We start from the raw sequence: 13,187 nt of genomic DNA on the forward strand, positions 1-13,187 counted from the left end.
ACACGCACGCACACGCACACACACACGCACACGCACACACACACGCACACACACGCACACACACACACGCACACACACGCACACACACACGCACGCACACACACACACGCACACACGCCCCACTATAAATACAAGCATAAATGTCATAAGATGTAGCAATGGGTGACCCTAAGACCAAGATTGTTGGTGTGGCTGGAGGTTTGGGTTGGGGTTCTTGTCAGTCAGGATTGCAACACGTAACCCAGGCTTTGGACTCTGGCGGGTCTCTTCCCTTAGCCTCCTGTGCGTTCAGATTATAGGTATGCACCACCACACCAGGCTCTTTGAAGCTTTCATAGTTAAGAATTAGTAGAAATTAAATAAAAAACACACACAAAGAAAGCACTTGTCCAGGACAAGGGGACTCAGATGGTCACACGAGGCTGTGAACCTTGGTTTGAACCCCAGAACCCCCAGAACCCACAGAAGAGCTGAGCATGGTAACGCTGAGGAACCAGAGGGAGGGTCCTAGGGCACAGTGATGAGCCACTCCAGCCCATAAGTGAACTCTGGACTCAAGAAGAGAAAACACTGTTTCAGAACGTAAGGTGGGGGCTAGCGAGATGGCTCAGCAGATAAGAGTACCGACTGCTCTTCCAAAGGTCCTGAGTTCAAATCCCAGCAACCACATGGTGGCTCACAACGATCTGTAATGAGATCTGACATCCTCTTCTGGTGTGTTTAAAGACAGTTACAATGTACTTACATATAATAATAAATTTAAAAAAAAAAAAAAAAGAAGAAGAAGAAGAACATAAGGTGGAGAAAGAGCAAGGAAGACACCCAAAGTCCATCTCTGGCCTCCACAGGCACACTCAAAAGTGCACACACAGACACTCACACATACATACACAACCGCATGCAAAGCACTTGTTCACCTGTATACACCCCCACACACATCCCAGTCTCTCCAATGTCTTCACTCAATGGACAAGCCTGAGGTTCGTGCTTCCCTGAGCCCCCTGAGACTGCAGACCTAGGCTGTCAACTCCTGGCCACATGGTGAGACTCTAGGCTTCCTTTTCTTTTTTCTCTCTCAGTTGTAATACCCCACTGAGGTCTGTTTTACACACCTTGCTAGGCTGCCCTAAATCCTCATGGACTGCATGAAAAACTTAATATAGAAACCTTTCCTAGCTCCTCTTTCTTCTGCCTCTTTTCCAAACCACAGGCTTACACAGTGGCTCTAAGCACCTTGTGCCTGCGGTGCAGTCCTAGCCCGCAGCATCTGGTGGGGAGGTGGGGGGTAGGGGGGCTGGGAAACTTTGATCCATGATTTACTGCATGATAAATTCCATTGGGCTGAGAGAGCAGAGAAAGGGGCGTATCTTGTCTAAGCAGCCAGAACTGAGTGCTCAGCTCATGCTGGAGCAGCAAGGCTTTCTGTCCCTGTGAACCCAGGCCCTGCCAGTCAGCACACAGTAGGGACAGCTCTCCTACAGCTCAAATAGAATCAGATAGAGGATTGATGCCGGTGAGGAAGGAGGAGGAAAGATCTAGTCAGGAAGCAGGAAGGAAAGGCTCAGAAGGAAGGGAGGTAAGGAGGGCCAAGAGGTGAGAGGAGGCTAGTTCTGCACAGCCAGATGGCAACAGGCCTAAAGCCTATGTAGCTCCGCCCAGCTGCTTAGCTTTCTATGCAATGGCCCATTTCTCCCCTCCTCACCACTCCCAGCAGAGGAACACGGTAGAATCGGAGGAGCAATGCTGTGAGTGCTGGCCAGAGACCAAAAGACCAAAAGGATCATTTGGCTAAAATGGTTGAGTTATATGGGGAAAGAGAAGCTGAGGAAGGAGGCTCAGCTCAGTTCTTGTGCTGGAGAGTTTAGGGATAGGGGTGAGATGGGGGGTAGGTATGCCAGCCAGGAGGACCCTGAAACAAGTAGAGACTGACAGCTTTGAGACCAAACACCTCCCAGTCCCTTCCATTTTGGGGAGGTCAACAGAAACCATTTTCCCCCACATCTGATTTGACCCTGATGCTTCCTCCATGGAAGAATTTTGTAATTGCCTTGAACCCAGCCAGAAAACCTAAGATCATCTCCCTGACTCAGGATGTTCATGGTAACCACAGATGCCAGCACCTTCTGCCACTGAAAGACAGTCACCAGTTCTGAGGACAAGAATGAGGACACTGTGGGACCTATCTTAATCTCATTCCTGTCATAAAATACTGGCAAACCCAACTTAAGAAGAAAGGGTGATCTGGCTCACAGACCCAGTGTCTATCACAACAGGAAGCCACACGGGCAGGAGCTGGTTGCAGGGCAGGAGTGCTAGGTAGCTGGTTGCATTATACCTGCAATCCAGAAGGAAGAGGGATGAGCGCCTATGCTCAACTCACTCCACTGTATACAGTCCAGTATGCCTGCCTAGGGAATGCCACCACCCATGGGTCTTCCCACATCCATCAAGACAATTCCCCCCACAGGCTCAACAATCTCCTGGAAGCTTGTCTCCTACGTGACTCCAGATCTCGGCCAACTTGGCAATGAACTTAATTAGTCTACCACACCCACCTACCCTGGGCTGTCCCTTAGGTGATGGGAAATGTACTGAGCCACCCTTTTCCATACTCAGCGGCTTCTGCAGAACCTTCCAACGGTGCTATAAATGCATGTACGGATGATGTTCTCACCTCGTCCTCCTGCTGGCCCTAAGACTGCTTTCATGCTAGTACCAGCTCCCCTTACCCTCCAATCACCATCGACCTCTCTTATCTCTCTTTTTCACTTCTGAGCTCTAGCCAAATTCTGAGAAGTCGTTCTACAAGCCACCTCTATGCTAATCGGGTGCCCAGCTCCTGGTCTCTCCTGCAGGGGGCTACTGATAAGCCTTTGTTGTAGGCTGCAATCCTAGGCACTGCAAACCACTTAGCCCTGGCCCCCAGCCTCTGTCTTTAGGTACCAGTAGCATGCCCTCACCCTGAGCTGTCAGTATGGCCAAAGACCATATTGGTCCAAGATCCCAGGTTGAGGCCTACCGTTCCTCTAGTGTCACAATGCTCTTGTGGCCACAATATCAATAGACCCTTCTGAGTCCTGTCACCCTGGGCTTTCCAGCAGCATGAGAGCTGCAGCCTTTGGACGCCTCTCTTCTTGCTATGTGGGCAGATCACTCTCCTGGCCTGCCTTCCCCCAGTGCAGCTTTCCCTCATGCTTCCTTCTGGACTGTTAACTGCTGAAGTCCCTTGACACTGAAGCTAGGCCCCATCCACTTCCACTATGATCATAAGTCACATCTCTACACCCCCACTGCATGTGCCAGCACGGTACATCCACCTGTCTGCTGACATCGCCATTCAACAAGGCCAACCCCAGAATCCCAGTCATTCCCAACCCTCTCTCCATCCAGCAGGCCTCATTTCAGAAGTGCTCGGTGGGAGGCAGGGAGGACCTGAGCTGGCCTTGATACTTGGGTCCCTTACTGAAGCCATCCCATCCTGACTGGCCTTCATCCTCCATCTCGTCCTCAAGTCGATCCTTTAATCTCTGACTCTGTCCCTGTCTCCACCCACGCTACCTCCATTGAAGGTTTAGAATTACATTGACTATCTGCTTCCTAACCAGTGCCACATCTCTGCCCCAGTCAGTTCTGTAGGCTGCAGCCAATGTTGTCCTTTCAAAACATTAATGTGGGGTTGGGGACATGGCTCAGTGGACAGTGTTTGCTGTGTAATTGTGAAGAACTGAGCTGATCCCCAGGACACAGGTAAAAACCCAATGCTGTGGCATACACTTATCATCCCAGTGCTGGGGAGTACGAGGATCCCTAGAGGTTTATTGGTTAACCAGTCTAGCTGAATTGGTGAGCTCCAGGTTTAGAGAGAGACCCTGTCTCAAACATAAGGTAGAGAATAATTAGGCATACACATAAACACACACACACACACACACACACACACACACACACACACACACACACACACTTTACCACCCTGAACACATATACACACAGCCTAACAAATAAATAAAGAAACCCAGTTATCTGGTCATCCATCATTACTTGAAACAACCTGGAAACTTCCCAGCATCCTTCACAGAGTAAAGTCTGCACAGGACCCCACCCGGTACACCTCTAGGCCTTCTCCAGCCCCACATTTGCTGTTCAGATATGCTGTGTGCCCCTTCCTGCCACAGGGCCTCTGCTCATGCAAGTCTACTGATCGAATACCCCTCACCAATGTGTACTGTGGTGATGTGATGGCTATTCTTAGCTGTCAACTTGACTGCATTTGGAATTAAGTAAAACCCAAGAATTGAGGGGAACTCCTGTGAAGGGTTTTTTGTTGTTGTTGTTGCTTCATTTGATGTGGGGGATCCACTTCTATCTGGATCTTTGAGGTGGGGAGACACACCTCTCATCTGGGCCAGAGCCTATAAAAGGACATGGAAGTAGGGAGATTTTGTTCTTTGCCTGCTTGCCTTCGCCTTGCTAGCAAGTCCATTCCTCCACTGGCGTTGGAGCCTGCTTACTTTAAGATTCGGGTGCATCCTGAAGACCAGCTGAGACATCCAGCCTCGTGGACTGAACAACTGCTTGATTCATGGGACCTTCCATTCATACACAGCCGCTGTTGGATTAGCTAGAGCACATTCTGTAGGTCATTCTAATAAATCATAGATGATAGATAGATAGATAGATAGATAGATAGATAGATAGATAGATAGATAGATAGATAGATAGATAGATATAGATTCAGTTATTGTGGAGAACCCTAACTAATACAGATGACCATGTTCTTCCTTCAACCCCAGGTCAGCATCTGGTGGCCTCGTCTGTCCTCTGTTCACAAGACTTCCCCTGGTTCTTCACTTTCTCCTAGCTTCCTGTCTCATCAACACCTGCCCGTAGTCTTATGTGCATTTTCATTAGTCTTTGGTTAGCTCTGGCCTGCCCCTGGGCCTGGCACAAGGAGATGGATGCTCAAGGAGAGGCATACATGTGGTATAAATGGTCCTGCTGCTTCCTTTACCACTCCGATGCCCCACCCACTGTCCACCTCTCCCCTGTGAGCAGTCTTGGGAATCCCTCCTGGTGTTTTTGGAAGCCCCTACTCCTCACTTTGGCACCCTAGCTGCCCCACCAGTCTCAGGGCTCTCCCTCCTGGATCTCTCAGAGTCGCCCACCGACCTCTAGACTTCAATTTAAGCCATCACCATGTTCATCAAGACTTTCTATGCCACACTGACCCAACCAGGTTTCTGCTTGGCCACATCACCAGCTTCCCTGGGTCCTCAGGCTTGGGAAACTTATCACGCACAGTCCCCGCCATCCTCTCTGCTGAGCTCCATTGCTACCACAGCCGACTTCTTCCCATCTCTCCTGTCTACATGGAATGAGAGGGTCTATCCCCTTCCAAGACCAGCTGCACTTCATTCTCCAGTTCTTACTCTGAAGGAACCCAGCCTTCAACCAGGCAAACAGCAGTAACATCAAGCAATGATAAAGGCTTTAGTGACTGAGAAATCACATTCCCAAGGATGGTGCCAGGCCACCTGGAGTCATCTTCACCGCAGCTCTTATTAGCCTGTGTCGCAAAACAGGCCCAGAGAGGAAAGTGATACACTCAAGGCCATTAGACTGTAAACAGTAAAGCTGGCTGGCATTCCCAATGCAGGCTCCAGGTACCACAAACATAATGTCCCAAAGTGTGCTGTGCTTCCCCCTCTGGTGGTAACAATCACATCTACATGCTTGTTCGCTGCTCGCTCTCAACAATGGGAACCGTGCCTGTCTTGGAAGGCCTTCCTTCCAGTCCCTAGCATACCCATTTTCTGAGCAGAACATCATGTTCCGTGACCCCGCAGCCTCGAGCTATAGGTCTTCCATTTTGGAAGACGGGTTGGTTGTGGTCTTTGTAAATACTACTGAATGAACAGCCACATGCATACACACCCACACAGGAGGACACTTGGGAAAATCAGCCTTAAGTACTACCTGGTGATGACTCACCTGCTTGCTGCTGAGGTGGGGTCCCTTAGCATGGTCTTTGGACACCAAAGGACAAAAGCCACATGGCTGGACAAGACGGTAGCAAGACCACATGTCCACAGTTAGCCACCGAAAAGCACTTGTGCACGCATAAATTATCACTGACTGTTTCCCTCCGACCCGACGTCAACCTCTCTCAGGGAATGAATGGTACAGGGGACACTCACCAGCCATGAGAAGAAGCCAGCTGACTTGTCCTGGGTAGAGATCTGCCCCTCATAGGGGCCAAAGATGTGGCCCTTGGGGACGACCTCGTTTATACACCGCACATCGCTCTCCCCGCCAGCCTCCTTTACCACCTCCATGCCCTGCGGAATGGTGAGGGCTGCCCGATCTGGGATGCCCACAGGCACTGGCGTGTCAGACACAAACACGGGGGGACCGTGGTTCGGGCATTCATCCACGAAGTACTCTTGGCAGGACTCACAAACTGGAGGAGTGTGAAGAAGAGGGAAAGGTCAGCAGAGGTATAAGAAGTGCCCCCTTACTGTCTGGGGAAACCACTGGGGACCACTGAGGATTAGTAGAAAACATTGTGCATGTGGCTCAAGCCTACCAACCCTAGATCTGCACAGCTAGCTGCAGTCCCAGATCCATCAGAAGCAATAAACCATGATACCTACTCCCTGGAGGACTGAAGGACATGCTATAATGTCAAGGCTTCTCTCTCAAGTTTGAATAAAAAACTGGTTTGGGGTCATCTGTGGACTCTAAGATGCAAGACAGGCTGCTGAGCCCTCATGTGCCCCAGGTGGGTGCCTCTCACTGCGACCCAGGGGCAGATGGGATATGGGGTAAAGGGAGGAGTCACCCAGAGCCTCAGCTCTACTTACACCAGAAGTCCACTTGCTGGAAGCTTTTGGTCACAATGAGGTCACGCTTTCCCTTCAGTTTCTTGGGTTCAACTTCCATGGAAGACGGCTCCAGTCTCCGAGAGCTGCTCCGGGGAAGGGCCCACAGAAAAGAGGAAAGCAATGAAGCCATCAGAGACAACTCAAGGGGAAGACAGATTGGACACGAGGCAGAGAGTTGCAGATGGGCAAAGAACCCCATCAGGCGGGCTGTTCACTGTAGGAGCAGTGGAGCGCGGGAATTCCTGAGAGTTGGGCTCTGGGAATCTCTGCCCCCTGTCTATCTAGTGCCTGCTCACCTCTGACTCCAGAAGCTGTCCAGCAAGGAAGGGTGGCATCGAGTAAGAACATCCCCTGGGTCCCCAACCAACCCAGCATGGCCACCCACCTCCCCTCCTCAAGTCACCACCCAGGGGTCTCACCAGGGCTGGTCATACTCCTGGTCCCGGAGTGGTGAGCAGACCTCTGTCTTCACTACTGTCACCATGTCCCCTACAGCCGCCTTGGTGTGGGCCAAGCACTCCTTCATGTTCTCAGTCATTCTGTCCTGGGGACAGGCAAGGGAGGCGGGACCAGCACAGGAAGAAGATGAAAGAGACAGGGGAAGAGGGGTGAGTGGCTGGGAGAGAGAGCAGGGGTCCGTCCCTAGGAGTCTGGTTACCCTCCCTGCCATACCCAGAGGAAGCCTTGAGAACTCAGACAACAAAAACAGCTGTAGCCTGGCCAAGAGGAAATGCCATTTCTATCCCGGGCTGGTCCTGGGGATGACTGGAGCCACCAGCCTCATGGGGTCAAGGCCCAGGGGGCAGCTCAGGCCAGGAGGCAGGCCTGAGAAGCACAGCCTGGACACTACGTCCAAAGGACACAAGGAACCCCCAAGAACCTGACAAACTGCCAAAGTGGGCAGGAAGGGGACTCCACAAATCCAACTGGGCCCGAGGGAGTGGAAGGCTGAAATGAGCTCTGCATGGCTGGCTGTGAGGCCCCGAGCGAGGGGCTGCCAGGAGGAAGAAGCCAGGCCCCTTGGGCAGCTCACAGCAGGTACAGGCGGGGCTGGGGAGCTGGTTGTGTGCCAGCCAGGGCTAGCCCTGCCCTGACTCCAAGCCCACCTCTCTCTCCAGGGGGGAGTGTCCCCAGAGCATGCTTACCGCCCTGACCACAGAACCTGGCTGCAGCCCCTCCCCACGGTCCTCATGCCAGACCCCGGGACACTCTTCTTCAGAGGGCTGTGCAGTAGTAGCTCGGCCTTGGGACCGTGCTGGGCCCCGGGACTGGGCAAGCAGAGTGTGTGTGTGACTCACTCCCCGGGGCCCCCGCTGGCCACACCCCTGCTCCTCGGCTCACCAGCCCCCTGCTCCCCACCGGGGGCCCCAAAGCCCGCGGCGGCGGGAGGGGTGGGGGAGCGGCACGGCCTGCCCCTCCTGCGAGTCGGGACGCGGGGGGCGCGCACAGGGGACCGCAGGGACAGGGCGCCCTGCCCCCAACCCCGCGGCCGCTGTTCGACCGCGTGTGTGGCCCGCGGGGAAAGTGTGCACGGGGGCGGCGCCCCGGCCGTCACCCACCTTCGCGGCGGGGCGCCGCGGCCCGGCCCGCCCCCCGCCCTCCCGGCAGCCCGGCATTCCTTGCGGGGGCATGTGGCTTCTTGCCGGCCCCGGGGGCACACAGTTGGCTGGCGGCCGGGAGGGGCGCGGGGCTCGCAGGACACGAGCGGCGGGGGCTGGGGGGCGGCCGCCGAGGGGACATTCCCGGGTTCACGCGCGGACGGTCGCGCGCGGCCCGCAGCCGCCTCCGCAGCGCCGCCGCCGACACCCACCTCGGCCACCGCAGCCCGCGCCCTGCGCCACCTGCACCGCCCCGGGTGCGAGCGCCGCGTTTTGCTCCACCTCCCATCCCGGGCGATGGCTCCCCAGCCACCCGCGGAGAAAGGGGGTGAGGAGGGCTGAAGGCTGAGAAGGGACTGGCCCAAGGTCACGCAAGCTGACTGAATTCAGTTGCAAGGGCAGGAGTCCCACAACTGCATCTAGGAACAGCCTGCACTCTGAGAGTTCAAGTCTCAACGACAAGCTGAGCAGGCATGGAGCAGGTGTTAGGGGCCGAACCCTTTGATGTTCCCCTACATTCAAGTCCTAAATCCCAACGACACTATTTGGAGAAGTGGCAACGACTGGATAGGTGTTCAGGGTCAGGTAACCTCATAAGGAAAGGTGACACAAGGCTCTCTGCCTGCGAGGTTACAGTAGAAAAATCCCATCTGCAATGTAGAGAGCACTTATCTGGCTGCGTGCACCTTGGCCTTTGACCTCTTAACCTTCAGAACTAGGGAGGCTAAAGCCATGTGGCCTGTCTGTGGTACTTGGCCATGGCTGGCAAGCTTGATAACGAAGGTGAAAAGGTCAGCTCAGGAATTTTGGGAAGATCATAAAACATTCGCCCTTCCAGAAGGGCGAGGCTAATTAGCATTTCTCAGACCACAGGGCAGGAAACGACCTTGGGGGGGTGGGGGGGACACATAAGGCAGGACTGACCTTTGCTCACCTTCAGACAAGGGAAGTCCTTGTCACCTATTCCTAATCAGTTTAAAGGATGCACTGTTCTGCCAATCATATTGCGCCTAGCTGCTGATGCTCTGTTCTGCCCCTGGAAACCATATAAAAACTCTCCGAACTGGTGCTAGGAGTCACCACCTCTCCTTCCTGTTTGGGACAACCCCAGTGCACTGGAACAATACATTCCTCTTGCTTTTTGCATCAATCTGGGCTCCACGCGGTTCACTCAGGGGGTCCCCAGTAAGCTAAGGCTCCCCAGAGTCTTACAAAGGTTGTCTGACTTCTCTACGTTTTCATTCTCTCAGTAAGTCTATCGAATGTGTGTGTGTGAGTGGGGGGGGGGGGTCATGAATGTGTGGAGGTCAGAGCACAGTTTGTAGGCGTCTACTCTCCTTCCAACGAAATGTGGCCAATAACAGATTCCATCAGATGTGGTGGGTGACAGAGACAGAGATAAACGTTGAAAAGGCTACAACCCCAGGATAAAAAGATAGTGGCGCACACCTTTAACCCCAGAGTTCAGGAGGCAGAGGTAGGCAGATCTCCCTGAGTGTGAAGCCAGCCTGGTCTACATAGTGAGTTCCAGGACAGCTGGAATTACATAGTGAGACCCTGACTCAAAAATAGATAGATAGATAGATAGATAGATAGATAGATAGATAGATAGATAGATAGATAAAGAAAAATGAATAAAAATAAAAAAAACAAAGAAAAGGAAAGCTGGTTAGGAACACAGCCAGGAAGCATCAACAAGTGCAGCTTAGAATGGTCCCCACTGGGCTAGTGAGATGGCTCAGCAGGTAAGAGCACCCGACTGTTCTTCCGAAGGTCCTGAGTTCAAATCCCAGCCACCACATGGTGGCTCAAGACCATCCTTAATGAGATCTGACTCCCTCTTCTGGAGTGTCTGAAGACAGCTACAGTGTACTTACATATAATAAGTAAATAAATATATCTTTAAAAAAAAAATAGAATGGTCCCCGCTGGGTTTCTCTTTTTTAGTCAATCACTGACAAACTCTGGCTTTCTGGGACCACACAGCTTAGGACCATTTTGTAGTGGTCCCCTTCTCTGACCCCTGTCTACTCCACCAGCCACAATTCCTGGGACCCCACCCCCCACCCCACTCCCAGTGTATAACGGCCTTTAGCTAGCTTGCAACTGTAAGCTCCCAGAGGGCAGGACAAGTGGCTTTCCCAGGCTCTCTGGCTGGCTTACCACTGACATCCCAGTGCCTGTAACAGGCTCCAGGAAACGCTCAGAGGCTGGGAAAGCATGCGAGGACTAGAGCATGAAACTGAAGGGACCTCCATTCCCAGTCTGGGAGGCACTCGAGCATCTGCTGTGTCTCGCCCTGCTCTCAGGCCCATCCCACCCTAGCAGAACTCACATCTGCCAAATGAATGGATGGGCCAATGGCCCAGGTCAAAATGCACTGTGTCTTCTGTACCCCACCGGCCCCACAGACACTCAGCCGCACAAGGGACTTCAGAAGGAGAAGCTTTGTGGGTTATGTTTGACTCTCCTTCCCCATGTGTCTGGGCAAGGCGACAAGGCTGGCATTGAGAGGCTAGTGCAGTGACAGGCACAGCTGACTCAGATCACATATCTGGGAACCCAATTCTTACAGTATACCCTGAAGTACTCAGCTTCAAGACACCGCGTCTTTCTACCTGGCAATGCCAACCTTTGGTTCACAGGCTCACTTGAGGCAAACAAAACCATAACCTCACTTAAGACATCATGAGATTTTCTTTTCTTTTTAAATTTTTTCTATTAGGGGCTGAAGAGATAGCTGAGCAGTGAAGGGCACTTGTTGCTCTTCCAAACAACCCAGTTTTAATCCCTGGCACGAGGCAGGCAGCTCACAACCATCTGTAACTCCAGTTCCAGAGAATCCAGCACTCTCTTCTGGCCTCTGTGGGCACCAGGCATGCATGTGGTATGCAGACATACATGCATGCAAAACACTCATACACATCAGATAAAAATAAATAAATCTAGAATAGTGTTTAAAACTTTTTATTGATTTAAGTTCATTTTAAATTGTCTGTCTGTCTGTCCATGTGAGTGGAGGTGCCCATGGAGATCAGAGAGGTTGTGAGATCCCTTGCAGCTGGAATTGTAGGTGTCTGTGAGTCACCTGGTGTGGATGCTGGGGAGTGAACATGAGTCCCATGATAGGGCAGTGTGAGCCTCTGTACCATCTCTCCAGACTCTGCTTTGTTCAGCAGCCACATCAAAAGGTTGTGTGCTAAGTCTTAAGGAGTCTTCATGGGTAAGCCAGAAATGATCGTAAGTGCCAGAACATCCTATGGGAGAATTGGGATACAGACTGAGCCAAGTACCAGCGCTTTAAAAGGGCTGTATTTCACTGGCTGCCCAGAGACAAGGACACCTGATGGGGAGGGAAAGAGACACATGGCTAGGAACTAGAAGAGATATATAGACAGTCCAAAACAAACGGTCAGCAGACGGCACCTCCACCTCCTAGCAGAAAGGCCTATGGCTTTGCCTGCATGTGTTTCTTCACGTTTTCTTACAGAATTACTCAGGTAACATGACTTTTGTCTGAGATGCTCCACCAAAAGTGTTTCAGACCTGGGAGTGTCCTGGCACTAGGATGCAGGCATACTCTTTATCAAATCCCAGAGCTCCACAACTTGATCATCTATTGAACACGTCAGATTTTGACATACATTGGATTTGGGATTTTCAGGCAAGGAATAGTTAATCAACTTGTACAAAGTAGGATGCTTAGGAATATCAGAGATGACAAGTCTGCCCTATGTTTTCTATGTTCTTCCCTGTGGCACCCAACAGACTATAGTAACCTGTTGCTAGATGGTTAGTGATGGGACAGCCAACCATTTTGAGCTTCCCGGAAAACAAAACAAAAAGGGTGCCCCTGCTCTCACTGTCCCTGACATCTACTCAGGCCTCTCCATTCTCAGAAAAGCCCAGCTGCCTGGAGGCCATGGCCAAGCCTCACTTGTTTGAGTGCTGTGCGTTTGAAGCCTGAAGTGGGTCACGGGCACCTTTACTCTGAAATAGACCCTGTCTCAATGGAAGGCTTACGGGGACATGCGTCAGAATACGATGTGACTAAGTGAACTATCGCTTGGGGCTGGTGACCCTCACTGAACTCCATATCAGGGGAAGGCATGGGCCAGGTAAGGCTCTAAAAGCCATTTCTTCTGACCTCCTTGCCCGAACAGAAGGCAGCCTCATGAAGTTCTCCAAGCTGCTGGCACTGATCCCTCCAGCCTGGCTCCTCCGAGTCTGTACTCACAGAGATTAAGCCTGGTGGAACCTCTAGCAATGAGATGCAAACCCAAGAGGAGGGGCAGAGAGTGGCCAGAGGCCTGCAGCTCATTTTCACCCTTGGCAGAGAGCCAGGACCCCAGATTGCCTGGCAGCCGGGGGAGTGGGGCATCAGGAGGCTGTGCCCACTTGGCTTCCTTAAGTCTGGCCAACTGAGAGTTTGCAGTTCTGTTTGGTATCCACCCTGCCTGTCCCCTTGAATATCTAAAGGACTCAAGGTCAGATGTACACCTGGGCTGGGGATCTTGGGCGCTTGGTCTTGTTTGTGCCATTAATTGAGACATTTTTCTACCTATGCTCTAAGCCTCAGTTTCCACTTCTTGAAAAGTCATTTTCTTTTAAGACAGGGTTTCACTATGTAGTCTAGCTGAACTGCTGTTTGTGGTGTGAACCAAACTGGCCTCAAACTTGTGGCAATCCTCCCGATTCAACCTCC

General features: G+C 52.2%; 1 protein-coding gene across 4 annotated transcripts in view; it reads right to left on the reverse strand.

The window, feature by feature from the left end:
* The window catches only part of Prdm11 (PR/SET domain 11), a 70,567-nt gene that overhangs the window by 30,846 nt on the left and 26,534 nt on the right, over window positions 1-13,187 (reverse strand). For 3 of the 4 annotated variants that reach the window (XM_029536699.1, XM_021194759.2, XM_029536698.1), the window contains exons 2-4: window positions 7,304-7,428; window positions 6,864-6,967; window positions 6,198-6,460 (exon numbers count right to left, since the gene is read on the reverse strand). In XM_029536699.1, coding sequence (XP_029392559.1) covers window positions 6,198-6,460; window positions 6,864-6,967; window positions 7,304-7,422 — 486 coding nt within the window. In that variant the 5' untranslated portion in view covers window positions 7,423-7,428. Of the gene's footprint in view, window positions 1-6,197; window positions 6,461-6,863; window positions 6,968-7,303; window positions 7,429-8,029; window positions 8,145-13,187 lie in introns of those variants that run through there. The other variant, XM_029536697.1, reaches the window with a different exon arrangement.

This window comes from Mus pahari, chromosome 3 (genome assembly GCF_900095145.1).
Source record: "Mus pahari chromosome 3, PAHARI_EIJ_v1.1, whole genome shotgun sequence".
Taxonomy (NCBI): Eukaryota; Metazoa; Chordata; class Mammalia; order Rodentia; family Muridae; genus Mus; species Mus pahari.